General features: G+C 38.3%; 1 protein-coding gene and 2 non-coding genes across 3 annotated transcripts; 1 reads left to right on the top strand and 2 right to left on the bottom strand.

Moving 5' to 3' along the window:
• The first annotated feature begins 4,276 nt into the window (after window positions 1–4,276).
• On the top strand, window positions 4,277–6,331 carry LOC124457111. Its single transcript, XM_047007401.1, is given in 5 exon segments — window positions 4,277–4,406; window positions 4,533–4,645; window positions 4,759–4,855; window positions 4,858–5,076; window positions 6,267–6,331. Coding segments are annotated over 5 exon segments (624 nt in total).
• A 6,171-nt stretch (window positions 6,332–12,502) lies between these two features.
• Window positions 12,503–12,584, bottom strand: Trnal-uag. Its single transcript has one exon. It is a non-coding gene; the product is annotated as a tRNA-Leu (tRNA).
• A 6,554-nt stretch (window positions 12,585–19,138) lies between these two features.
• On the bottom strand, window positions 19,139–19,210 carry Trnae-uuc. Its single transcript has one exon. It is a non-coding gene; the product is annotated as a tRNA-Glu (tRNA).
• Window positions 19,211–25,526: the final 6,316 nt, after the last annotated feature.

Here is a 25,526-nt window from a genome sequence, read left to right as displayed (position 1 = left end):
CGTGTTTTATGTTGGGTTTGATGCAGTGGCCATGATAAATAATCACATTGATGTCTTGAGGTTTTATTACATTTATTCGCACACATAGAAGAAAGACTAGCACACGACAACTAACTGATACACATAATGATACAGCTATTTACAAACGTGACGCTAAACTATGATTGGTCAGTTTATTTCCTCAGCTCTTGTTACAAATAATATCGATTACGTTTACAATCATTTCTATAATTAAACATGTAGGAAGTTAACACACACTTTACAAGATACACATATACACATCACAGGAGAGCATAACCTAACATCCCCCCTTGCTTTCCATGTCCTTTTAATTGCAGATTAAATGTTTAAACCTATCTAGCTTGATTTTACTTGCCGCCTTGGTAAATATGTCTGCTAAGTTATCTTCGCTTGCAACGTACCTTAAGTTTATCGTGCTGCGCTGCATTTCACTTCTAATAAAGTGATACTTAATGTGAATATGCTTCGATCTCTTATGAAAAGTTGGATTCTTAGCTAGTTTGATTGCTCCCTGGTTATCGACATTGATAATCGCGCTCCTGCTATCTGAGAATACGCCAAGGTCGAAACATAATTTCTTCAAAAACTTACTTTCCTGCACTGCCTCAGCCATAGCTATATATTCTGCCTCACAAGTAGAAAGTTTAACTACCTGCCTCTTCTTGCTTTTCCAGGATATCAGAGGTCCTCCCTCTTACAATAGGAAAGCGTATCCGGAAATGCTCTTCCTGTCACTAGCATTTCCTCCCCAGTCTGAATCACTGTATCCTACCAATTCTAAAGGGTTCTCGCTCTTTGTAAACGTTAGATTTAATTTTGGTGTCCCCTTAAGGTATCTTAGGACATGCTTTGCTGCATTTAATGATGCACCAGTCGGTTTGGACATGCATTGAGACAGTTTGGTAACTACATAGCATAAGTTCGGCCTAGTGCCAGTCATAATGTAAATCAGACTCCCAACAACTCTCTATACAAGTTAGGATCCTCTAATTCGGGTGGAACCATGCACACTAATTCATCGTGTTCGGGAAGTGACGGTGCCTTTTTGGGTTTGCAATCGGTCATTTCAAATTATGCCAAAATTTTTTCTACGTAACGGCCTTGGCTCATTTCTATTTCGTCATCAGAACACTTAAACTAAATGCCTAAAAACCAATAAAAAATGCCCAAATCTTTCATTTTAAATTGCTTGCAAAGACCCTCTTTTACGCCTTTCAGCAAGATTAAGTTACTTGCAGAATTTATTAAGTCATCTACCCAAATGATCATGATAATACATTTGTTAAGGCTCTCATTTACAACTTATAATACACACATGGGTCTGCAAGGGATTGGCTGAACCCGTCCCCAGTCAAGTAGTCGTGTAATGTTTGTTTCCAGTTCCTACTTCTTTGTTTAAGACCGTACAACGACTTGTTTAGTTTTTAGACAAGTTTTTCTCCATTCTTACCCATTTTTTCGTAGCCTTTTGGTTGCTCAACATAAATGTCGCAATCAATGGGTGCGTTTAAATATGCCGATTTAACATCCATTTGTTGTACTTGCATATTGTTTGGACTGCGTGTTGAATCAGCACACGAATTGAATTCATTCTAGCAGTGGGTGCGAACGTCTCATTATACTCAATTCCTGAGACTTGAGAATAACCCTTAGCTACATACCTAGCCATAAACGTCTCCTCATTGTTCATGCCTGTTTTGATTGTGTACACCCATTTTCCAGCCTCTATTTCACGACTTGGGGGTAACACAGTAAGTGTGAAGGTGTTATTATTCACTAATGAGGGAAACTCATCGTCCACGGCGTTTTTCAACTGGACTGAATCTTTAGAACTTACAGCTTCTGAATAAGAAGTGGGTAAATCATTCAACCTGTAACAATAATCGACTGCAAGCTTAATTGTGGTATCGGTTATGTTTTCAACTACATACTCATCTAGATATGCTGGCCTATTCCGGGTTCGGGTTGGATACCTTACAGTGTCATTCCCTTCTAAATCATCAGGTTTCCTCCCTATTTCTGCAGTAGGCTGTTCTGACGTAGGTGTTGCGTAAGAAGGTTGGTAAATTTCATCGTCCGTTGGAGTCTTCTCAATTACATCATGGGTACTATAAAAAATCTTTACGCACCTTACTCTCTCTACTTTCATGTTTTCAGAATATACCATGTAGGAAGGGCTAGACTTATTATACCCAATAAAAAGCCCCTTCTTGCTTCTGGGTTCAAGCTTTTTCGGGTTTTGCACATAGGCATAGCACACTGAACCAAACATATGCATCTTACTAAGATTAAGTTTTAACCCTGTTAAAGCCTCATAAGGGGTTTTACGCAACCGGTCATTGAAACAACTGTTTCTGATATACACAGATGCCATCACTGCATAAGTCCACAAGGTCCTTGGCAGCTTTGAATCAAGTTGCAAACACCTGGCCATATTAAATAAACGTAGCCAAGCTCTTTCTGCCGTCCCATTTTGGTGAGGCGATAAAGGAGCACATGTCTCATGTTTAATCTTGTTATCACGCAGAAGGGTTTTAAACTCATGTCCAACAAACTCCCTCCATTATCAATTCTAATACATATTACTTTCCCGAAAGGTGCAATATAAGCTAGAAATTGTTTTGTGGCTTTGATAGTGTCAGATTTGTATTTCAAAAAATATATCATGATCACCCCTGTAATCGTCAATAAATGACAGGGCATAATTGAAACCGTCTTTACCTTCTAGGCTGATCGGTCCTGCTAAGTCTGAGTATACTAGATCTAATGGGGCTGTAGCTCTTCTATCAGGGGTTATACTCCTTGTCTGTGTCATCTTGCCTTGAGTACATATCTCACATTCATTCTCATAACTTGAGATCTTCATTCCGTCCACTACCTTCTCTAATTTACGTATGTCCGAAAAATTACAGCGCCCTAGTTTAAATGCCATTCTAGCAGAGTCGCTGCGTCAATCTTAGAAGACGAAATGCTATTTAGGTAATATAAGCGCCCTATCTGGGCTATGTCAAAGACTATGCAGTCTGCGCTATTAAAACTCTTGTTTTGCTTATCTCAATTCATGCTTCCGCCTTCTTCAATCGCCGCGTTGACCGAAAAGATATCTTGATTATTAGATGGAACATATAGCGTATTGTTTAAGATTACCTCATGCGTGCTTCCGTCTACGTCATAAAGCCTTACTTTCGCTGCGCCCTTTCCTGCTACAACTTTAGCTTTGCTGCCGTCTAAACACTGGACTAGTTCTGCGAAAGCATCTGCTTTCTTCGTTGTGCTCGGCGAGGATTCACTGTTTTCAGGAACGAGCACATCATACAATTTTTGTAGTCTCATTTGCGCCAAGAACTTTACTTCCTTAGCTCATACTTATTTTCATCTCCGTTGAACATTATTGCTCTCCACGGCCCATGACCTGTTGGGTTTGATGCAGTGGCCATGATAAATAATCACACTGTTGTCTGGAGGTTTTATTACATTTATTCCCACACATAGAAGAAAGACTAGCACACGACAACTAACTGATAAACATAATGATACAGCTATTTACATACGTGACGCGAAACTATGATTGGTCAGTTTATTTCCTCAGCTCTTGTTACAAATAATATCGATTACGTTTACAATCGTTTCTATAATTAAACAAGTAGGAAGTTAACACACACTTTACAAGATACACATATACACATCACATGAGAGTATAAACTAACATTTTATGGGTGATTTTCATGTGAACAAATGCGATTTGTGTGTTATCACATTTGTTTTGCATGTGAATATATATCTCACGAATGTGTCAAAGTGTGAAATGGAAATTCAAATGTAGTTCATGTGTCAATAAATGTTGTACATGTGAATTACATTTTAGAAAATACATCCCACATGTTAACCACGAGAGACCTTAAAATGGTGCATTAAGCCTGTGACAGACGACGTGGTCTCCGAGACTTTTGTTTCCGAGACATGGTCTCCGATACAAAACTTTCAGAAACTTAACATGGCAAACGAACTAAATGTTTCTGAAACTTTGCGGAGTCATTTTGTTTGTTTTTGAAATATGGCGGGAGACGACCTGACCGCTGCTACTTGTGCTGCCATTGTTTTATACATAACAATTAAACAACGACGCAGAAGACAGAAAAAAAGAACTGTTTGGATAAGAGAATGGATGAAAAAAAGACAGCAGTATGGGGTATGCCAGCATTTAGTGAAAGAATTGCGCTTGTCAGATTCGAATGGATACAAAAAATTTCTACGAATGGATCCAGAATCGTTTGGTTTCCTAGAAAGCTTGATTACGCCATTAATAACAAAAAAAGATACAAACATGAGACGTTCTATTCCAGCAGGTGAACGTTTGGCAGTAACCCTACGTTTCTTAGCAACAGGTTTGTAATTGCTAACTTATGTATCAGTATCGATGAAAAGTGAGCATGGGGACATGTGTGGACTTTAGGCTAAACATGTAATGACGTTGTTTAAATAGAAGCGAGACATTCATTGTGTTTCTCTAGGTGAATCGTACAGCAGCTTACAATTCTTGTACAGGATAGCTAGACAAACTATGGGGCAAATAATCCCAGAAACATGTGATGCTTTATCAGAAGTCCTCAAGGATTACATTAAGGTAATTGTTTCCTCCAAAAAATACATATATTAACACTATCCTCGCTAATTTAATTGGCAATGCAAATACTGGTTGGTTGCAGTAAAGCAGTATTCTAATTGTTTTACATGTAGGTTCCAACAACTGAAGAGGATTGGAGGAAAGTAGAACAAGCCTTTTCAGAGAGATGGAACTTCCCTAACTGCGTGGGTGCTTTGGATGGGAAGTACATATTATTGAAGCACCCAACAATAGTGGCTCCTTTTATTTTAACTATAAAAACAATTTTAGTATTGTACTTCTAGCATTAGTTGACGCTGACTACAAATTTCTGTATATTGACATCGGTAAAAATGGTAGAGTATCTGATGGTGGAGTGTTCAGAGAATCATCACTAAGCAATGCACTGGAAACAAACATCCTAAACCTGCCAAGTCCGACATCCTTGCCAGGTGATGTAACTCAAATCCCATATATAATTGTGGCAGATGATGCTTTTCCACTCAAACCTTATCTGATGAAACCATATGGTCAACGCAGGATGACAATGAAACAACGCATATTCAATTACAGGTTAAGCTGAGCTCGCAGAATAGTAGAAAATGCTTTTGGCTTATTAGCAAATAGATTTAGGGTATTCATGACACCAATAGCCCTACAACCTGATTCAGTTGAAAAGGTAGTTTTAGATTGTTGCTCCTTGCACAACTTTTTGCGAGCCAGAAATGAAGGAAGGAACATTTACACTCCACAGTTTATGATGGATAGAGAGGATCATTTTACCCATGATGTGATTGAAGGTGAATGGAGAAGTCAACCTATTGCAAGTGGGATGACTTCTTTGGGACAGCAAGGAAGTAACAGATCAACATCTACAGCCCAATCTGTTCGAGAACACATCTGCAACTACTTTAGTTCAGATGCAGGATCAGCTCCTTGGCAAATGAGCAAAATATAAGCAAACATGAGCAAAATATAAACAAAGCTTGATCTTGGGTTAGTAATATTTGATTATTTAGACCAAAATGGTACAAAGTATTGCATGATATTATAGACAAAAAATGAAAGATTGTCAAGCACAACACCCATGTAAATTTACTAAAAAACATGTTTTTTTACCTTCTGTGTCACCAACTTTTGTTATCAACGAGTTTTTGTATAAAATAAAAAGCAAACAACTATTTATATTTATTTTTGTTCTTGTTCTTGTTCTAAAGAGTTTGGTAGGTCTTTTCAGCCATCTGATCAAATACCAATTGATTAGTCAAAGGCTGATAAGATGTAGGACTAGGACTGTCACTAGTGCCTGATTGTACAGATGAGCATGGGCTGTGACTGTAGTGAGAACTGGAATAGGGTACTGGACTTGTAGTGGAGAAAGTTGTACAAACTGAAGTTGACTGTGCTTCAAACAAAATATTCTGTATTCGTACTTTAGCCAACCTTTTTGCTGAATCATTTTCAATACATTTAATTTCAGATGCAATATACCTTCCAAACAAATCATCAGTACTTTCATCAGCAGAAGAAACATGGACTGAACTCAAGCTTGATTTTTTCCCTGATGCAATAATTTCTAGGAGATCTCCAGCTTTTTTCAAAATTCCTCTTTCTTCAATATCTCTTTTTTGTGCTTTTGTAGCTTTTGATTCCTTGTCTGAGACATTAATTGGGCGCTTTGTGGAAGATGTGGTTGAAACACTTTGATCTAGTTCATTGTTATCATCTTTTTGTTCTTGCTCTTCTTCAAGAAAAGTAGAGTTGCTAGTGTTGCTATTTTTACTTGATCTCTCCTATATAAAAGAGAAAAATAAATTACTTCAAAGTAAACCCTAAACATACATGTTGCTTTAGCTCAAACTAAGTTCTCAAACAAGACAACATACTTTATCAAGATTGGAGCGAGATGATCTACATTCCACATGATCTTTTAAAAACAAAAGCAGTGACAAATATTTCCATTTGGACTTTGGTGTGACATCATCTGTGGCAGAACCACTTTTGGGTTTGGTGCCTTTGGCAATTTCTTTGCAGAACTGAATTCTAAGGTTTTTGATTTTGCAAGAAACATCCATTGCTATAAAGCGGAAACAACATGAGACATATTTTCCCGTTCAAACAGGCTGAAAAACTGAATGTAATAAAACAGTGGCTGACTGCTGAAAGCCTGAAACATGTTGAAATAAATTGTCATTCTGCAATAATTGGAAAATCGTTTATAACAATAGAAATCAGCACTATTCTTTATTATCGTCATTTAAATGCACATAAATATTTACTTCATAAGTATTACAACGTAATGGGATTCGGTATACTTATCAATCTGAATTCAGTAAAAAATGCTTACTCACAACTCATTTCTAAAGCATTCGCTATCTCCACAATTGCATTCCTCCTAGCCCCTCTATCATGATAGTCAGGGAGCGTTGTATTATACAATACTGGTTTAGCCTCCCACAACTCTGCCAAACGTTCAACTTTATCCCATGTCCATTCGACCGCCATCTTGTTTTTCTGTCTCTTACCACGTGACTTTAATTGTGATATTTTATTGGCCGAAAGTTTTTTGTCTCGGAGACATGTCTTTGGAATTAGAACACGTTTATATTTCGGAGACCTAATCTCAAAAAATCTCCGAAACAAAAAGTGTCCGAAACCTAGATGACACATTGCGAAACTTTGTGTCGCAGACCAGGTCTCGGAAACAAAAGTCTCAGAGACCACGTCGTGTGTCACAGGCTTTAGAGAAGTAGGAAACACCACCAGTGGCGTGCGGTCATTTAAGCGTAGGCAAGCGCCGCTTGCCTAAGCATTTTACCGAACAAAAATTTTTTGGATCAATCTCTGAGCAAAATCAGTTTAAATTTTTCTGTTCTAAACAATGTCAATGTAATCTTTTGTCTAAATTGTCTTTACAGTTGAAATGCTTGCTATTTATACGCGATTTACTGTCGTGGTTTTCGGTTTCACTTTGCTACACTTATAAGATGAGTCAAGTGGATTAAATACACCTTAAAAATTTCTTATTTATTAACCGAGGCAAGCGCGCTTGCCTTCGGAGCTCAATTTGAACATTTGCGCATGCGTTAATCTAGATTTGGAGGCTTCTTATTCGAGTAATATCGAGAAAAGGCAAGCGGCGCTTCTAAGGGCGCCGCTTGATAGCGATTGGTCAACAGCCTTGTACGCTCGCAATTTTAAACACATATCAGCGCGCGAATAATATTCGTATATTCAACACATTGGACATCCGAATTATTCATTGGACAGCCGTTAATGTTATCGTTTATTAAAAGATGACTGAGAGCGAAAGGTAATGTTCTGATTTCTAATTCAAAGTAGTAGGTGCTATACTGGTTATTTTATTATTTTCTGCGCACAATGTGCGTAAACAAGCAGGGGCTGCATTCTGCAGATATATCGAAATGTACGCAAACGTGTGTTGTGGTAAAGTATGACTAGCATTATGACCAAAACACTATGCTCTTGTCAGTCTTGTGTCGTTGAATTCGTAAATTAATGAATAAAAATAAAAGGTACAAGATACTAAATAATAAACACGACTCTCCAATATTCTGAAACGTACGAGTCAGTGCCAGACACATTTTGAAGAACGGGAGAACACGTTGCCATGACGTCATTATACCAAAATATAAACATAAAACAACGCCATGGCCTCAGTTTGTAACACACCGTGCCAATTTTGTGCGCGAAACTGGCTGTTCTTAATTGTTATAATCACGACTGCTACAATACATTTCGCGCCTCTTGTCTTGCAATTTATGTATGTAGAAGATATTATCTGTAGCATGTAATACAAGATTATGATATTAACAAGAGCTTCCTTTTTCGTAGTAGTTTTGATATTTGTATCAGGTAGATATCATGTAACTGATGTAAGGTATAAATAAGATTGATGTTCCTATAAAATATATAGCATAGGAATTTTCATCCTTTTATGTTCTACTTCTACATTCGGTATTTTCACGACACCTGTACAGCATGACTGAATGCATTGTGGAATCACTGTTATCCCGCTCATTCGGATTGAGACCTTTTTCCGAGAAACGAGAGATCTTCGAAGGTGGCCGTCCCACTCCTGAGTTGCAAGGACTACATACAACATCCAAGCGAAGTGGTAAAGTCTTTATTCGAAGTTTTCAGACGTCAAATTACGACAAGTTCAAATGGCTGGCTGGCTCCTCAAAACTGAATAAGTTATTTTGCTGGCCGTGTCTTTTGTTCAACTCAACAGACAAGACAGTTTGGTGCAAGGAGGGATACGATGATTTCGACAACCTGTGTAATGCCGTCAACAGACACGAGAAAACGAAGACACACTTGTCCAGTTGCCTAATGAATGCCAGTTTTGGGCGTACACGCATCGACATGCAGCTAGACGAACAGGCCCGTCAACACATCTCAGCTCATAACTTGATGGTGCACGAGAATAGAGAAGTACTTCGCCGTTTCATTGATGCTGTTTGCTTTCTTGACAAACAGGAACTTTCTTTCAGAGGTCGGGTGGAGCTGGAGGAGTCTGCCAACAGGGGCAATTACGTCGAATTGATTAAACTGCTAAGTGCATATGACCCCACGCTTGAACAGCATCTTCATACAGCAACCGTGTTTTCTGGACTTTCTAATCGTATCCAGAACGATTTGATTGTTGCTGTCAAGGACGTTTTGTTGAAAGCAATAAATGATGAAGTGATGAGGAGCCCATTTGTCGCTATTTCCCTGGATGAAACCTCCGACGTTAAGACCTTATCGCAGCTAACAACTATAGTTCGCTATGTCAACCCAGTTGGTAAAGCTGTGGAGTGCTTTCTTGGATTTACCGATGTAAGTGAGGATAGAACTGCGGCTAGACTGAAACAAGAAGTCGGTAAAACCCTGAACGAGTACGGATACGGCGAAAAACTGATTGCCCAAACGTATGACGGTGCGAGTGTGATGTCAGGAGAACTGTCCGGTTTGCAAACACGAGTAAGAGAAGACTATCCACATGCTCTTTTTATCCACTGTTGCGGACACGCATTAAATTTGGTCCTTGTTCAAGCTGTCTCGTCAACTAAAGAGTGTCGTATATTTTTTAAAACCGTCACTGGTCTTTCATCCTTTTTTCACGCCTCATCCAAGAGAACATACCTGTTGGACACAGTTGTCGGCAGACGCATTCCCACTGGAACAGCTGTTCGATGGCACGATCAGAGCAGGTTAATCCATGCTGTACTGGAGACAAGAGCAAAGCTGCTCGAAGTTTTCGAATACATCATCGAAAATGATGACGAGTTTGACTGTACGACGTTAAACGAAGCGACAAGTTCTTGCAGATTTCCAGTTTGTGTTCTGCCTTAAAATATTTTCAGAAATATTTGGTCTTACGGATGTTTTGTATAATATCATTCAGAGTAAGCAGCTCGATATTGTCTTCTGTGTCACGAAAGTTCGCGAGACGAAAGATAAGATTCAAGAACAACGAACAAAATTCGTAGATTATTGGAAATTTACGTCAAGTATTGTCAAAGTAGCACCGAAACGCGGGCAAAGTGAAAAGTATGTAAAGGCGTCCTTCCGTCAAATGTTTTTCTGTGTAGACGATACCATTGTCGTGCAGATTGACTCTAGATTCGAAAGTCTTAACAGCAGAGCATTCGTTTCTTTGTTGGATCATTCAAAGCACGAATTGTACAGCCGGAATTTTCCCAAACGAGAGCTGCAATCGTTGCAAGATTCATATGGAACATTCTTTAATCTTCAAGCACTAAAAAGTGAACTAATCGTTGTATACGCATCTGTCGAGCTCAAATCGAAACCTGTTTTTGATATGATATCAAAAATAATCGAACTTGACTTAAAAGCCTGTTTTCCAGAGGTGTACCGATTGTGTCAGCTCATTCTTACTATGCCAAGTACGTCCTCCTCTGCAGAAAGATCATTTTTCGGCTCTCAAGCGTATCAAAACGTATCTTCGCAGTACACAAGGGCAAGAGCGATTTCTGCATTGGCTACAATTTCAATCGAGAAGGAGATGTTGGTAAGTTTGCAGGGGAAGCCACGATTCTATGAAGACGTTATAAAGGAGTTTTGCGCAAAGGAAAGACGGATGGAATTTACATTTAAGTAAATCTGTTGTAGGATTTTGGACTATTTCGTTCTGTTACTTCTTCACTACAAGAGAAATGCACGCGTAGTCATTTACTTAAAACGACTTTATATCACAATACCACATGTAATACTTTTAAAGCGTAGTTGTGATATATACTCTATAAAAGTTTTTGAATTTTTTAGATTTTTTCAATACTTTTTCAGTCATGACAGATACATTTTTTCGACAAAGTACTCACACAAATCGCGGGAAATGCGCTCCAGTAGCCTTAAAATCCAAAAATTTTCTGGGGGAGCATGCCCCTAGATAGGTTAGCGTCAAGCCGCGAACCTCACTCCCAGCGCTTGCCTATTAAATTCGGTCACCGCACGCCACTGAACAACACAAATTTTTCACTCGCAACTCGCTTGTGTAGAAAAAAAGAAAAGTCATCTTTAAAACGGTCTTTTACTAACCTAAATTTATAAAATCTTCTGATATAGCATATAAATTTTTGTCATGGCAGTTAACAATCCAAAAAATTAATCGAAATATAATGTGTTTAACATACAAAAATTAAGAAAAACGTGATAATTATTTCAATTTAATTTCAATATTTGCTTATATTTTTTTAAAATTTGTTAAATAAATTCTTAAAACTAAGACGTACTGGTAGCGATGGGATTCGAACTAATGCCACTTACATGACTGGTGCTTCAAACTAGTGCCTTAGACCACACGGCCACGCTACCCATATGACAGACAGTAATAACTTGTGAAAAAAAAACCATCTATATACATTTTAACGACAATCAATCACTTAGGCTGCCTATTTTTTGCCTTAGAAGCATTTCTGCCTGTCCATTTTTCTTGTAATGGACTACGGTTAAAAAACGCGTAAAATTATTTTCAAATGTAAACATACTTATAAAGCAAACATCAAAATGAAAAACAAAACATTTATGAATATGAGTCGAAGGAAGTATAATAGGAAAATAGTTTAATATCCTGAGGATACAATTTGAAACAATTTGTTTTTAAGTGACAAAAACCAGAAAAATGATAGCCATGCCGTAAAAAACATAAAGGACAAGAAAGCAATAACCTTTATTTCTCACCCTACGTGCTTGGTGCTTCCACAACTTATTTCCTTCTGATATTTCTTCGTTAAGATCTCGAGCTCGGTTATCAAGGGTATAGTAACGGATTAAGTTATTTTTGTAAAGGCTCTTAACATTTTTGATCGTTCGTCAAAACATACAATACACGCTTCCAAAATATAATATGTTTTAAAAAGGGCAAAAAATGAATAATTCATGTAATTTAAATATTTTGCGTTAAAAACGTTTCATTTAAATCTTTAATAACTTTTGATTAAAAAACTGTAACACAAAAATTACAACGTTAATTGTGAAATTAACAATAAAAAATTTGACAATCTTTTTTTTTGATGGACATTTAAAAAAGTGTACAGATCATATGTAATTTGTAGAAGGAAAAAAAATTAATAATCTGTTTTTCCAAGAACCAATTTTTTAAAAAAATATAAGTTTTTTAAAATAAAATTCTGATCTTTTTCCAAGATTTATATTAATACATTAGAAAGTACCTGACTTTCTTTGTTATAAATTTTTTTGGACAAAGTACCTCTGAACTATACAAGTGTTTAAAACGTTTGCTCCAGTTGAGTTTTCTTTGATCGTTGTTATGTCAACCAAGTTTTTTTCTCGTTTTTAGAAAAGACATATTTGGGAAGCTGATTAAAAGCATTAGATAAAATTGAGGATTGTCAGTGATGGGATTCGAACCCATGCCATTTCCATGACTGGTGCCTAAAACCAGTGCCTTAGACCACTCGGCCACACTACCTTACTGTCAACTGTAATTTACTTGTGAAAACAATTGCCTAATTATTTACTTTTGAGCAAATGAACTTATTTTGTTTTCAACTATATTACAAATGCAAATATTATTTCTGTGGAGTTATAGTTTTACAATATGAGAAAAGTGATACCTGTCAAACTATGAACAGAAAATGAAAAATACTTACGATCATTTGCAATGCGCAAAGTTTTATTTTCGAAATATTGTTTGTAGTAGGAAAAGATTCCAGATGTGATTAGAAAAATGTAACAATATACAGTACATTCTATACAAATTATTTTAGTTTAACTACCGAAGAATCTCTTTCTAACATTGTCAAGAAATTTGCAAAAGATAAGATAAAAATTGATTCCAATCTTTGGATCAAGGCAGTGGCGTGGTGGCAGGGGGGCCAGGGGGCTAGCCCCCCCCCTAGCTGTTGATTTTGGGGGCGCTGAATTGAATACGAGTCATCAAGTTTTCAATATAGGCTATAAAAAATTAAGAACGCATTTGCAACAGAACAGTTATTTTCACAGTTATATATTCAGTGAATGAAGTTAACTTTAGGGAATTAGGGAAGAAAGAAAGTAGACGTACCAAAATGAAACCTTGTCATGGGGTCGATTAAAGCATAAGATATTGACGAGCATACTAGACTTAGATGCTTCGTTTGTGGCCACAACGCCTGCATGATTTGTCACGATGACTGTAGATAACATACATGCAGGGGAGAAACTAGAACGCTAATGGGGGCTGAATATTCATATATGACATAATACCAGATTTAGTCTATGGGCAGCACAGTGAACAAATTGAGCATAAGGATAATCCTGCTGAACTTGAGCTTGAACACCATTGAGATGACCAGGCATAACAGATGCACCAACATAAGTCTGTCCAATAAATTTCTCTTTCACATTATTGTATTGACTTAACTTACCCTTAACTACTGATTATATAGCAGTTGCAGTCCTATCACAAGTAACATCAACAAACCCAAGCTGTCTTTCAATGACACTTTCCCCTTTGTCCATTCGAACAATTACACTCAATTGTTCTTTGGTAGAAACATCAGTTGCCTCATCAACCTGTATAGTTAAGAAAGTGCAGCAATCTATTTCCTTTAAAATCTCATCCTGTATTATCTTATCAAGACAATCGATCAAATCATTCTGAATATCAGGAGAGACTCCAGTAAACCGCCCTCCCCCAGCAAGGTGGGTTTCAGCAAGCCTGCCATGTAATCACCTTTCAAAAACTGAATCCATCTTGGGAAAACTTTCAAGTAGCTCTCTATAATTTCCCTTATTCATGCTGCTACTAGATTCATCATGCCCCCTAAATGCAAGCTCTTGCCTAGACAAGTATAAAACAGCTTCTGTTATGGTTTTCAACATTTCCTTGTTTTGCCTTACCTCCTCGTTATGACGCTCAATCTCTTCACGTCTAGTTTGTGACATGAGACAGTCGACACGAGGCTGAAAACCGTAGGTCTTCCACGTAGGGTGAGAAACAAAGATTATTGCTTTCTTGTCCTTTATGTTTTTTACGGGATGGCCATCTCTTTTCTGGTTTTCGTTACTAAAAAACAAATGTTTTAAATTGTATCCCCTGGAATGTTAAACTATTTTCCTATTATACTTCCTTCGACTCATATTCAAAATGTTTTTTTTTAATTTGATGTTTGCTTTGAAAGTATGTTTAAACTGCTAAAACAAAGACGTGCTGGTTGAGGTTTGAACCCATGCCACTTGCATGACTGGTGCTTAAACCAGCGCCTTAACTCGGCCACGCTACCCATATGATTATAAAATCTTCTGATATAGGATATACATTTTTGTCATGGCAGTTAACAATCGTAACATATAATCAAAATATGATGTCTTTAATATACAAAAATTAAGAAAAACATGTTAATTATTTCAATTTAATTTCCACAATTGTGTAAATTTTTTCAAAATTTGTTAAATAAATTTATTTATCACAATAGTCAGTTACATCGTTTAGAACTAGCTAGTTTGTCCGAAAAAAATTGATTGCAGGAATGGGAAATGCTTTTTTTGTGTATTTATATAATTCTTTCAAAAAATATTTTATTTTTTAAATTATATTTTTTAAAATTGTCATTTTGATAACTGTACTATTGAATTTTTTTGTTTTACAAAGAATGTATGACAGGTAAATATTTTTTACTTGCCAAAGAGAAACAAAAATTGTTAAATTTTTTTTCGTTTTGTAATGTACACAAAATTTGTCTAATTTTCTATAGTCAATTTCACCATTAATATTCCAATTTTGGAATACATTTTTTTCATTAAAACGTTTTGATGTTTGCTTTACAGGCATGTTTACATTTGAAGATAATTTTACGCGTTTTTACCCTAGTCCATACTAAAAAATAATGAACAGGCAGAAATGCTTCTAAGGCAAAAAAGCAGCTATTTTGGCGGAAGTGACGTTTACCATATGATAAAATAGATAATTTTACAACATTGGCAGGTGATTGACTGTCTTAAAATGCATTTAGATGTTTTGTTTTTCTCAAAAGTTATTGTTGTTTGTAATATGGGTAGTAACCAAGACAAGCAGACAATTTCAAATAATACAAAATAAAAAATATCGTTTTCTTGATATTCAAGATATTACAAGAGTTTGAAACAAAAGATGGTGTAATATTTCGTCTTTATTCCAAAGACATCATCAGACTTATAGTTTACAATGCAGGCTGCAAAACATTTATATATTTACAAGCGGAAATGACAGTTATGTAATTAGAGAACTATAAGACTAAGCAATCAGGCAGTGAACTTATATCTTATAGATACTCGAGATATTCTCAGACGTACCTTTGACTTACTTTATCAACCTACCCTACATTGGCTACATTTCACAAATCACGGCACATGAATTACACAACTTAATAAAATGCTACTGCACAGAATTAGTATTCAAACTAGTTTTTTCATCTTTCAAAACCAAAAATCACTTTAGCTTCTATTCCTATTCCCACTCTTTTAAAATCCAACGTGGTTTGTGATTTTTCTTTGACAAACGGACAAAAACTCACACATATTCAGACACTTACTCTTGTCACCACACTGCAAAAACAATTACAAACAATGTTGTTTCTGTATCGTAGACACCGCTCACATAAAGTATACCGAAACATGTTTGCTATAAAGAAATTTGTCGTCTATTTTAAATGTCATTGTGTTATTGACCTTACGCACAGTAAAATTTTAACGTAGAAACCTTTGATCATAAAGCACAAGTAAGCAACCTACTAAACTACAAACTACTTAATGATAATATTCACTTTAATTAACTTTAACAAACAAAATTTAGATTTTCTCACCAAAAGTTCACTCCGATTTATTCAAATATATGAAATGACATTTTGTCAGCAAAACAACTTGCAATATTTTTCTGACAAACGGCAAACACATAAAAGGTATTGTTCACTTTCGTTAGTATATCCAACTATCACCGATGATTACGACCGACAGACAGACAGACACTTTTTTAGTGTAGCATAGTTGTTAACCGCGTATGCACAGCCGTTAGCCACAAAAAAATGAATTACTGATAATTTTTCTTCATCCCCAGCTTAAAATTAAATAATTAGGCAATTGTTTTCACACATTAATACCAGTCGGCAGTAAGGTAGTGTGGCCGAGTGGTCTAAGGGACTGATTTTAGGCACTAGTCATGGTGAAGGCATGGGTTCGAATCCCATCACTGCCAACCGTCCACTTTAGATTTCATGTTTTTTAAATAGCTTCCAAAAAATATCCCAAAATGACTTTTCTAAAAATAAAAATAAGCTTGATTAACATAACAATGAGCAAAGAAAACTCAACTGGAGCAAACTTTATTTCACAATTAATGTTCCAATTTTAGGATAAGCTTTGTAATTAAAAGTAATTAAAAATTCCAATTAAATCTATTTAAACGCAACATATTTAAATTAACAATAATTATTAATTTTTTCCCTTTTTTAGAATATATTATAAGCGCTCGAGATCTTAACGGAGAAATGTCGGACGGAAATAACTAGCTCAAGCACCAAGCACGTAGGGTGAGAAACAAAGATTATTGCTTTCTTGTCCTTCATGTTTTTTACGGGATGGCTATCTCTTTTCTGGTTTTCGTTGCTAAAAAACCAATGTTTTAAATTGTATCCTCTTGATATAAAACTATTTTTCTATTATACTTCCTTCGACTCATATTTATAAATGCTTTTTTTCATTTTGTTGTTTGCTTTACAAGTATGTTTACATTTCAAGATAATTTTATGCTTTTTTTAACCGTAATCTAAAACAAAAAATAATGGACAGGCAGAAATTCTTCTAATGCAAAAAAGTTAGCCTTTTTGCCGGAAGAGACGTTTATCATGTAAAAAAAGACTATTTTACAACATTGGTAAGTGATTGATTGTCTTTAAAATGCACATAGATGCTTAGTTTTTTTATTACAAGTTATTGCTTACTGTAATACGGGTAGCGTGGCCGGTTTTAAGCACCAGTCATGTAAGTGGCATGGGTTTTGTTTAAGAATATTTAAAAAAATTTACGCAATTCTGGAAATTAACATGAGCTAATTAGCACGTCAATTCTTAATCCTTGTACAATAAAGACATCATATTTTGATTAATTCTTACGATTGTTAACTGCCATGACAAAACTTTATATGCTATATCAGAAGATTTTATGAATTTAGGTTAGTAAAAGACCGCTTTAAAGATGATTTTTCGTTTCTTTTTCTACATAAGCAAGTAGCGAGTGAAAAGTGGGTGGTGTTTCCATACCAACTTGGAACAACCACCCCCACCCCCACCCCCCACCCGAACAGATCACAGCAATTACCGGCACCTTACAAACGACTTATTGACAATACAAACAAACAATCAACTGAAACCATTACACTTCACACAAATTCACAATGACAATACACAATTGGCACCAACACATTACAATTAAAAACATCACACCTAAATCACATATCACCACTAAAAACACTTCACTTCACAATAATCCACAATGACAATACACATTTCCTGTACACAAAATACAATGACGTAAGAACTAGATAACAAAGACAGCTAACCTGGCGATTACTCCTCATTTGACTCTAAAGATGAGTACCGCTAAGGTTGCCGAAACGTCAGTCAACAACAACAAAAACAATTAAATGAAGATATGATCTTCGCACTTTGCTGGACAATTTAAGCAATCGTCTCAGCAACCTGAAAAAATCAGGTGACTCAATGGGATCCCGTTTGCATAAAACATTCAAACACCGCACTGCATAAAACATTCATACAACAACAAAAACAGTCCTTCTCAGGACTGTACAAACCTGGACGATCTACATTTACAAATATGTAAAAAACCATAATGTGATTAAAAATTTTTTGCATTCCCCATGTTCAATATCTTACTACCATATAACATACGTGTTGCACATAAACCAATCACAACGTTACGACATGTTGGGTAGGCGTGGGTTCGTTTCTGGTGATTATTTTGTTTGTGTTTTTGTCATGGTCATATGATTTAATGATTTAAGGCGAGGGAAAGGAGTTTCGTTTGAGATTGTCAATGAAAGCGTTTAAATCATGAGAATAGCCAGTCGACGTGTTGTTAATCTTCCGTGTGCGGTCGATGAGAGTTTTAATCATTCCTGTCTTATACTTTTGTAAGGTGAAGCAAAAGAAATTAATTAGTAGGCCAGTGTGGTTTTTTTGTGAAAGTAGATGTCATGTATGTGATCGTGGCTGTGTTTTTAGTAAGGAGTATATCTAAAAAAGGTAACTTGTTGTCCTGTTTTTTTTTCTATGGTAAAGTCAATGTTCTTGTGTTGTAAATTTAAATAATTAAAAAAATTCTTAATACCATAAAAGTTTTGTTTTTACAGGATAGCTATGAAATATAACTTTATTCAAAACATTCGTTAAAATTACTACAGTCAAAAAAGAGCGTCAAAATTCAATAATAACTTTCATCATCTTGGGGAACATTGACATGTAACGTTTTAAAAAATGGACGAAACAAATAGGTACTGTAAACTTATTTGTCTTATGTTGATACTTATCCTCTATGCATATATATTTTGAAGGTTTATTTGCTATTGTGGTTGGATTACACTTAAAAACTTAATCGATACTTTTTTTATGCTTACAGTTTTTTATTTTTTGGCATTCTTAATCGAAAGTATGAGCCTTGTCGTTATAAATAGTTATTTGTATACAATTCCATTCATAAAGTCTACTTTAAAAAATAGCTGGAATTTTACAATTTAATAAGAAGACTGCGTTGAATTTTATCGAAAACCTTTAATTTAATTACTCTTTTAGGATAATTTATTACCCTGAGGTATGTTATGTTACAACCTTTGTTGTAAGATTAGGACTTGTATAAATACAAACTAAATAAATTAAATTTTGTTAGCCATTTTATTTCTACTTATTCAAATGAACTGCTGTGCTTTATTAACGAAAATATTAAAGTAAAAAGGTAAAAACTAACAAGTATTATTCCCTAAAGTATTTTGCTTTCTTTCCATACCGGGATTTGAACCAGGGCCTTGTGGGTGAAAACCACAAATCCTAACCACTAGACCAAACGGAAGTGTCGATATACTCTCGGAGAAGCAATATCGCTAATGCGCATTTAATGTAGACCACAATTTTTTTGAAAATGGACGTGTTTCGACATCTCATGAGGCCATCTTCAGTAAAACTGAAGTAATCATCTTCAGTAATTACATAGATAATACAAAGTTTATATAAAAGTAAAATGATACATAAATTACAACAATAATAAGGAATTAGATAAATTAATGGGGAGCGTGTTACAAACTAAATGTTGTGTTGAATTTGAAATCTTGAACATTGAGGTCAGGGTTAGTTTTGTTAATGAGGAGTGCTTCTTTGATTTTAAGGAAGAATGAGGTGTTTGCAGTGTCGATGATTTTGAAACAAGACGTGAATAGTTGATTTTTTATCAGTGAGATTTAAGGTGTTGGTAGATATGAAATTTTTTGTCTGTTGTGTTGGCCACTGGCGAGTTATTCACGGCTGAAAGGAATACGCTTGTTGCTGTTGCCATGTTTAAACATGACCAAACAACCCCCTTCCATCCAATTTGAATTACAAGCCACTGACTCATTTACCGAAAGTGAACCATGGTGAAGGCTCTTGACATTTTCCCAGATCCCCGAGCACTACCGTGATCTGCTGTCACCTGTGCGTCCAGGATGCCATCGAGGAGAGTACCGAAAATAAGGTGTCCCTGCTAGAGGGGTGAGCTAGCGTCACTCTCTATCTGGACAATCCAAGTCTCTCGACTGGAATAGACATCAGCTCGGCAAACAACTTTATGGCACTTTCGGAATGGTATTTCATCTCCAAGATGCGGTATGCGGTAAAAGACAATGAGCAACCACCCTATCACGGGCGATTATCCCAATTGGATCACTCTTACGAGCCTAATTTTTAGTTAGGTACAAAACATCAGTGTGGAGACAAGGTCACTCAGAGTGGCGTCGTGGCTGAAATGCGGCCGGTTCAGCACATCCTGAGTCTTATGGAGAGCTCGATCGGGAAAATGCAAAATGCGGATAGTGACTTATCGGGCTTACAAAAGCTTGATCCCAATAAGGCTTTGAAAGCTCTCCCCTTGCAGATCTCACTTAAGTGAGCTTATCACTCCACGCCCATGGAGTTGACTGTTGCGTTGGCTATGCCTTTGCGACATACACAGAAGGCGGAGTCGGAAACCTTGACTTTGCTGCCGATCATATCCTCAAAAGGGTGCCTTGTGTTCAGCTCTCTTCAACCAAAGCCTTTTCGAATACAGTGCAAGAAAATATCGTTTGTGTCCTCAGTGGGAACTTTCAGTATAAGTCTTGACAATTCCTCTCTCTTCTCCAATGGGAACAGTTGGCTGCCTCCGGGCACACAGGTGAAGATTCGTGTCGACCTCCCACAGGGCAATCTCAGTCACTACATGATCATTTCTAACAAGGGGGCGGTGCAGATAACGCAGACGCTATTGGCAGCATACGTATAGAGCTGCTAGAGCTTGTCTTTGTCTACCCCACATGTCGCATGAAAAAAGAGTTCAGACACCTGGTTTCGAACACTAAGGAGCTGTATTTATACACCTGGTGCCCCAGGGTAATTCGGAAGTCGTTGAACGATGACGCTGGCACTCTCGTGCTCCTTAACAATGCCCCGATACCCAGGAAGATGATTCTCTTCTTCCCCGACTGGAGGCTCGGAGATGCACCAGGACTTGCCCCAGGTGCCGACTCCAGTAACCGATTGGCTATGATCCACACCAACTCCACATCATTGTGAACGAGCAGAACTCGTTCATCAACCCCTGAAGCTCTCGTGGCAGTGCAGTGCGGGCGAAACTAGCCAAAAAGGAGCCACTCATTTCTACGACCCCAATAAAAGTTCCTACCTGAGAGGCTAAAACTTGGTCCAAGAATTCTTCGGAAAGACGTACGGCACGGAACTGCCCATCACGGCAGAGGACTACTGCAATAACTGGTTCATGATCCCGATCAATCTCAATCTGGACCATGTCACAGACAACACAAAGGCGCGAGGCAATCTGAAAATCGATTATCAGTTCAGGGTAGTCACGGACAGTCCTATTGCGCTCCCCTCCGACGCCACGACGTCAATGAAAGTGAACCTTCTATTCCTCAATCAGTATATGTACAGAATGTCGAAAGAGAAAGGCATCAGCTGGAGTGTCGTCTGAGTTATTACCAATTTGAAGTGTGGAGTTTTTGTCCTTATTGTAGCTGTAAGCAACATGGAAGGTGGTGATCTGAAAATGCGTAACCGCCGTTATCGCGGGGTGACCTCGCGACGATAAACCAATATGGCGGGTTTCTTCCCCTCCTACGCATGTTAGGCCTGGGGACCGGTGTGTCGCCATCGGAGCTGTTAATAGCGATGAGCGTCCCAATCAAGTCACAACTTCTCATGCAGCGTGGAGGTTTTTCTTGGGCGTTGGCGGGGTTAAGCCTGCTCCCCATGCTGATTGGAAAGGGGGCGAGAGACCGTATCGCCAACCAAATAAAGGTGACCCCACCTGAACGGCAAATTGCAACCATGATCCACGGGGGATTGGCTCTCCCCCAGTCTGTTGGGAGCCGCCGCCTCGATGGCCCCTTACGCGAAGAATTCCGCTATCCCCATCGCCCTCTGTTGGCTCGGCTCGCTGTGGACAACGTCGTTGATAGTATCTTCGGCGCGGGTATTCTTAACGGCAACATGTCTCACACCTCCGATAACTAATGCGTGGAATATGTGCCATCCCGCGAGCAGACGACGGGTGGTGCAAAAAGATCGAGGGCTGGAAAGACTCGCAAGACGATGGGAGCAGTTCAAAGAACGCGCGAAGCGCCAAGGTTGACAACAAGACGGAAGACGGGGTGTCGAAGCGCGCACCGCTTAGAATAACAGCAGGGCATGGAACACCATGGAGTGAACGAAGAATAGCGGTTTGGATGAATTCAAGAGCATGCTCCTAGATGCTGCAAAGAGCACAGGCAATAGAGCAGCGAATCGCGCAAATTTGAGAGCTATTCCTAGGTTGAAATCGTCAGCCACAAGCATGGCACCCCATATCCTTGCTTCAGCGCCCGCGGCAGCTTCATTTCATTCAGCCTATGAGCAACAGCATCTCCCAGGCCTTTTAAGCCGCGTCCTCGACATTGACGAGCGCCCACATCAGCCAGTTGTTCAACATTTAGAGCGATGCATATCTTTCCGAATTGGATTTTCAGCTGTTATTCCCCGCCCTCGTGTCAGGCGTCCCGACGCCATCACAGGCGCCTGCGCCTCTTGTTCTTTCATATGTTATCGCAAGTGATACTAGCAAGTGATACTAGCAAGTGATACTGGTGGAGGCAAATACCCCGCTATTCACGGGCTTCAATTTCAGAAAAAAGAATGGTTTTACGAGCTTCTGCTCTCACTCAACAATTGGGGGCAAAATATGTTGCTCTTGGGTTAGAGCAATATGGGCAAAACTTATTCGTGAAACGGCTTCTTGCTCACGTTTGTCCAAAAAGGCTCTGCGTCATTTCGAAAACCTCCGCTGATCAATATATCCAACCTAACACGGTCTTGAAGCATTATTCCGTCATGTATCGATCGAGGATACGAGTATAGAACCGGAGTCCTACGTCATCATCGACGACATCCGCGTCATGAATCTCAAATGCGGAACGCAGAGGGAATGTCTCTATAAGTTCTTTTCGATGTATCGCAATCATCTGAAATTGAACGTCTTCTTCCTCTCCCACAGCTTCGACAACATAAACGATATGAAGATTAACACAAACTTTCTCTATCTCTTCCGATTATTGGATAAGTCGAACGTGAAGCGGTTTCTTGATACGCTCTTCGGCGGCACGGGCAATAAACCAGCTCTCATCTTCAAACTGTACGAGAAACTTTTGACTCGCGGCCAGCGCCTGATCCTCTCTCCGTTGTGCACCTTCGCAGATTTGCAGTCATAAATCCTAGGCACCATATATTTACTTAAGACAAATCTGACCAAGAATTAGAGGAAGAAGTTCAGGAGGCATATCACCATATTTTTAAGCGTCTGTTTAAAGAAATTGGAACATATTCAAGTCCGGATCGTCGATAGTCTACCACAGTGGCTTGAACTGGTGGCGGATGGTTATCGGTCGGCCATCCTCAACCAAAAGCGCGGCGGCTAGAGGTCCTCCAGTTTATGGAGAACCAACCCGAGCACATTATCAAACGTGCTAAGTCCTTTACGGAGGTCTTGGGTTATCTCCCCTATGGGGCCCGAACAAAGGGGGCTGGAGCACCAAATTGCCACGGTAATTTCTTCTCCTTTCTGGGCAATGCATTGCAGTACATACCAAACATCCTCTTGCTAAGTTGAGCTTGCTGTAGCTAAAAAAACACCCAAGCGTAAAAAAGCTCTATACCTTGTTCGAGGGCCACCCTGAGCTTCTCAATGAAGTGTCGGTCGTGAGCGCTGTCAAATCCAGATTGCTAAACTATTCTGAAGATACAGGAATGGTTCGCGACAGCGTTGCTGATGTCTGTTTGAAAAACCAACTCCTCGCGGTCGCTTCAACTGCACCTTCTCTCCACACCCTTAAAGAGGGGGAATTCAATCGCCTGCTGCTGCTCGTCTTTGGCCGCTTTCTGGCGGGCCAGAACATCCCCGAGGCCTTTCTCAAAAGAAACTATTTCACTCCACGTGCGCAGCTGGTACAATTGTTTGCAGAAAACACTCAAGGGTGTGAAGCGAATCTCAGGGAGCCTCAGGCAGATCAGGATATGCGTCTTTCCATCGTGACTGACTATCGCGTGCTTGTGAACAACGAAAACCAACAGTTTCTTTGTAGGTATCCCTTTGAGAAGGTCGCTAACGACCTTTTTGACTCGGGCCATCCCCAGTTTCACCTGGCAAAGAATGAAGTTGCAGGAGATCAGACAGCATGCTCTTGCGCTACCGGGGTCAGGGCTAAAGCTCGGTGATTTGGCGGCCTTGCTTGAGAACTACTCCAAAACACCCGAGAGAAAACTTATAAATTATGATCGTAATTTTATGCCTGGAGGCGTCAGAGGCAAGATGACTACAATTGGAGACGTACATATAGGGTGTATTCCCCTGATACATATCATCAGCATGGCTTTAGATATTTGTATAACCCAAGCAGTCGAAATTTGGCTCCAAGCAAGGAAACCTCCTGTGACGAATTTAACGCGCTTCCGCTGCCAACACGATGCCAAACAAGATCTACCGAGCTCCTCCTCTTTATGGGAATAAGCTTTTGACCGTCCCACTCCAACGCAGCTGGAGACCGTTCTCACCCAAGCTCTGGCCGCCAAGCGGGTTTAATATCATTGTTTCAATGGCACTGCGATGAGGGTAGGACAACCTCCTACGCTTTTTACTCTGCAGTCGGAGAGGGGGGCCGTAAGATGGTCTCCGCTTGGCCCGGTTCTCAGCTCGAGTCGAGGGCTTCGCATGGGGATGGCACAACAGGTATTAGACCATAATTATTTATTGTAACCAGGACAAGCAGACAATTTCAAATAATACAAAATAAAGCAAATTCCGAAGAGGGACATCTCGTTTTCTTGATATTGAAGATATTACAAGAGTTTGAAACAAAATAATGTGTTATATTTCGTCTTTATTCCAAAGACATCATCAGACTTATGGTTTACAATGCAGGCTGCGAAACTTTTATATATTTACAAGCGGAAATGGCAGTTATGTAATTAGAGAACTATAAGACTAAAATATACTAACATTAAAATAGAGATAGTTTCTTACAAGCTTTAAGACCACTATTAAGTTGTGGCATAGCGCGTTTTATCAAAAGTGCTTCTAAGATGAGAAGTTGATTAGGATTATTATTTTTACAGTGATATAATATTTTGGTATTACTAGGAATCAAGTTACAAGGATTGAGTGGCACGTGTGTGAGATCGAGGTCGGAATCAGCGTCAGGAAGTGAGAAAAGGTGTGAGATGTAGTTGGCGTCTGGACAAATGAGTAAATGTTGTGAGATGGCACTAGTAATTATTAGCATGTTGGGCTAGTCTTGTGTGTAGGTTTCGTTCAGTTTTGCCAATGTATGTATGACCACAGCCTGGACATTTAAATTCATATATAACATTGGCTTTAGAGAGTTCCGGAATTTTGTCCTTTTTGGGACAGAAAATTGATGTCTTTTTTGTTTCATATATAACTATAGGTTTGATGGGAATTTTTAAGCTACGGCGAATTTTACGAAGAAGATTGAAAACCAAACGTTCACCCTGTTTGCCTAGATATGGTATTCTAATGAAAATTTTACGAAGGTCATTCTCAGTATTTTGTTTAGAGGGGTTATTTTTAGCTATGATTTTGGTTTTGAGTT

This window comes from Xenia sp. Carnegie-2017, unplaced genomic scaffold (genome assembly GCF_021976095.1).
Source record: "Xenia sp. Carnegie-2017 unplaced genomic scaffold, XeniaSp_v1 HiC_scaffold_6, whole genome shotgun sequence".
Taxonomy (NCBI): domain Eukaryota; kingdom Metazoa; phylum Cnidaria; class Anthozoa; order Malacalcyonacea; family Xeniidae; genus Xenia; species Xenia sp. Carnegie-2017.
This window is presented reverse-complemented; position numbering and strand designations above follow the sequence as displayed.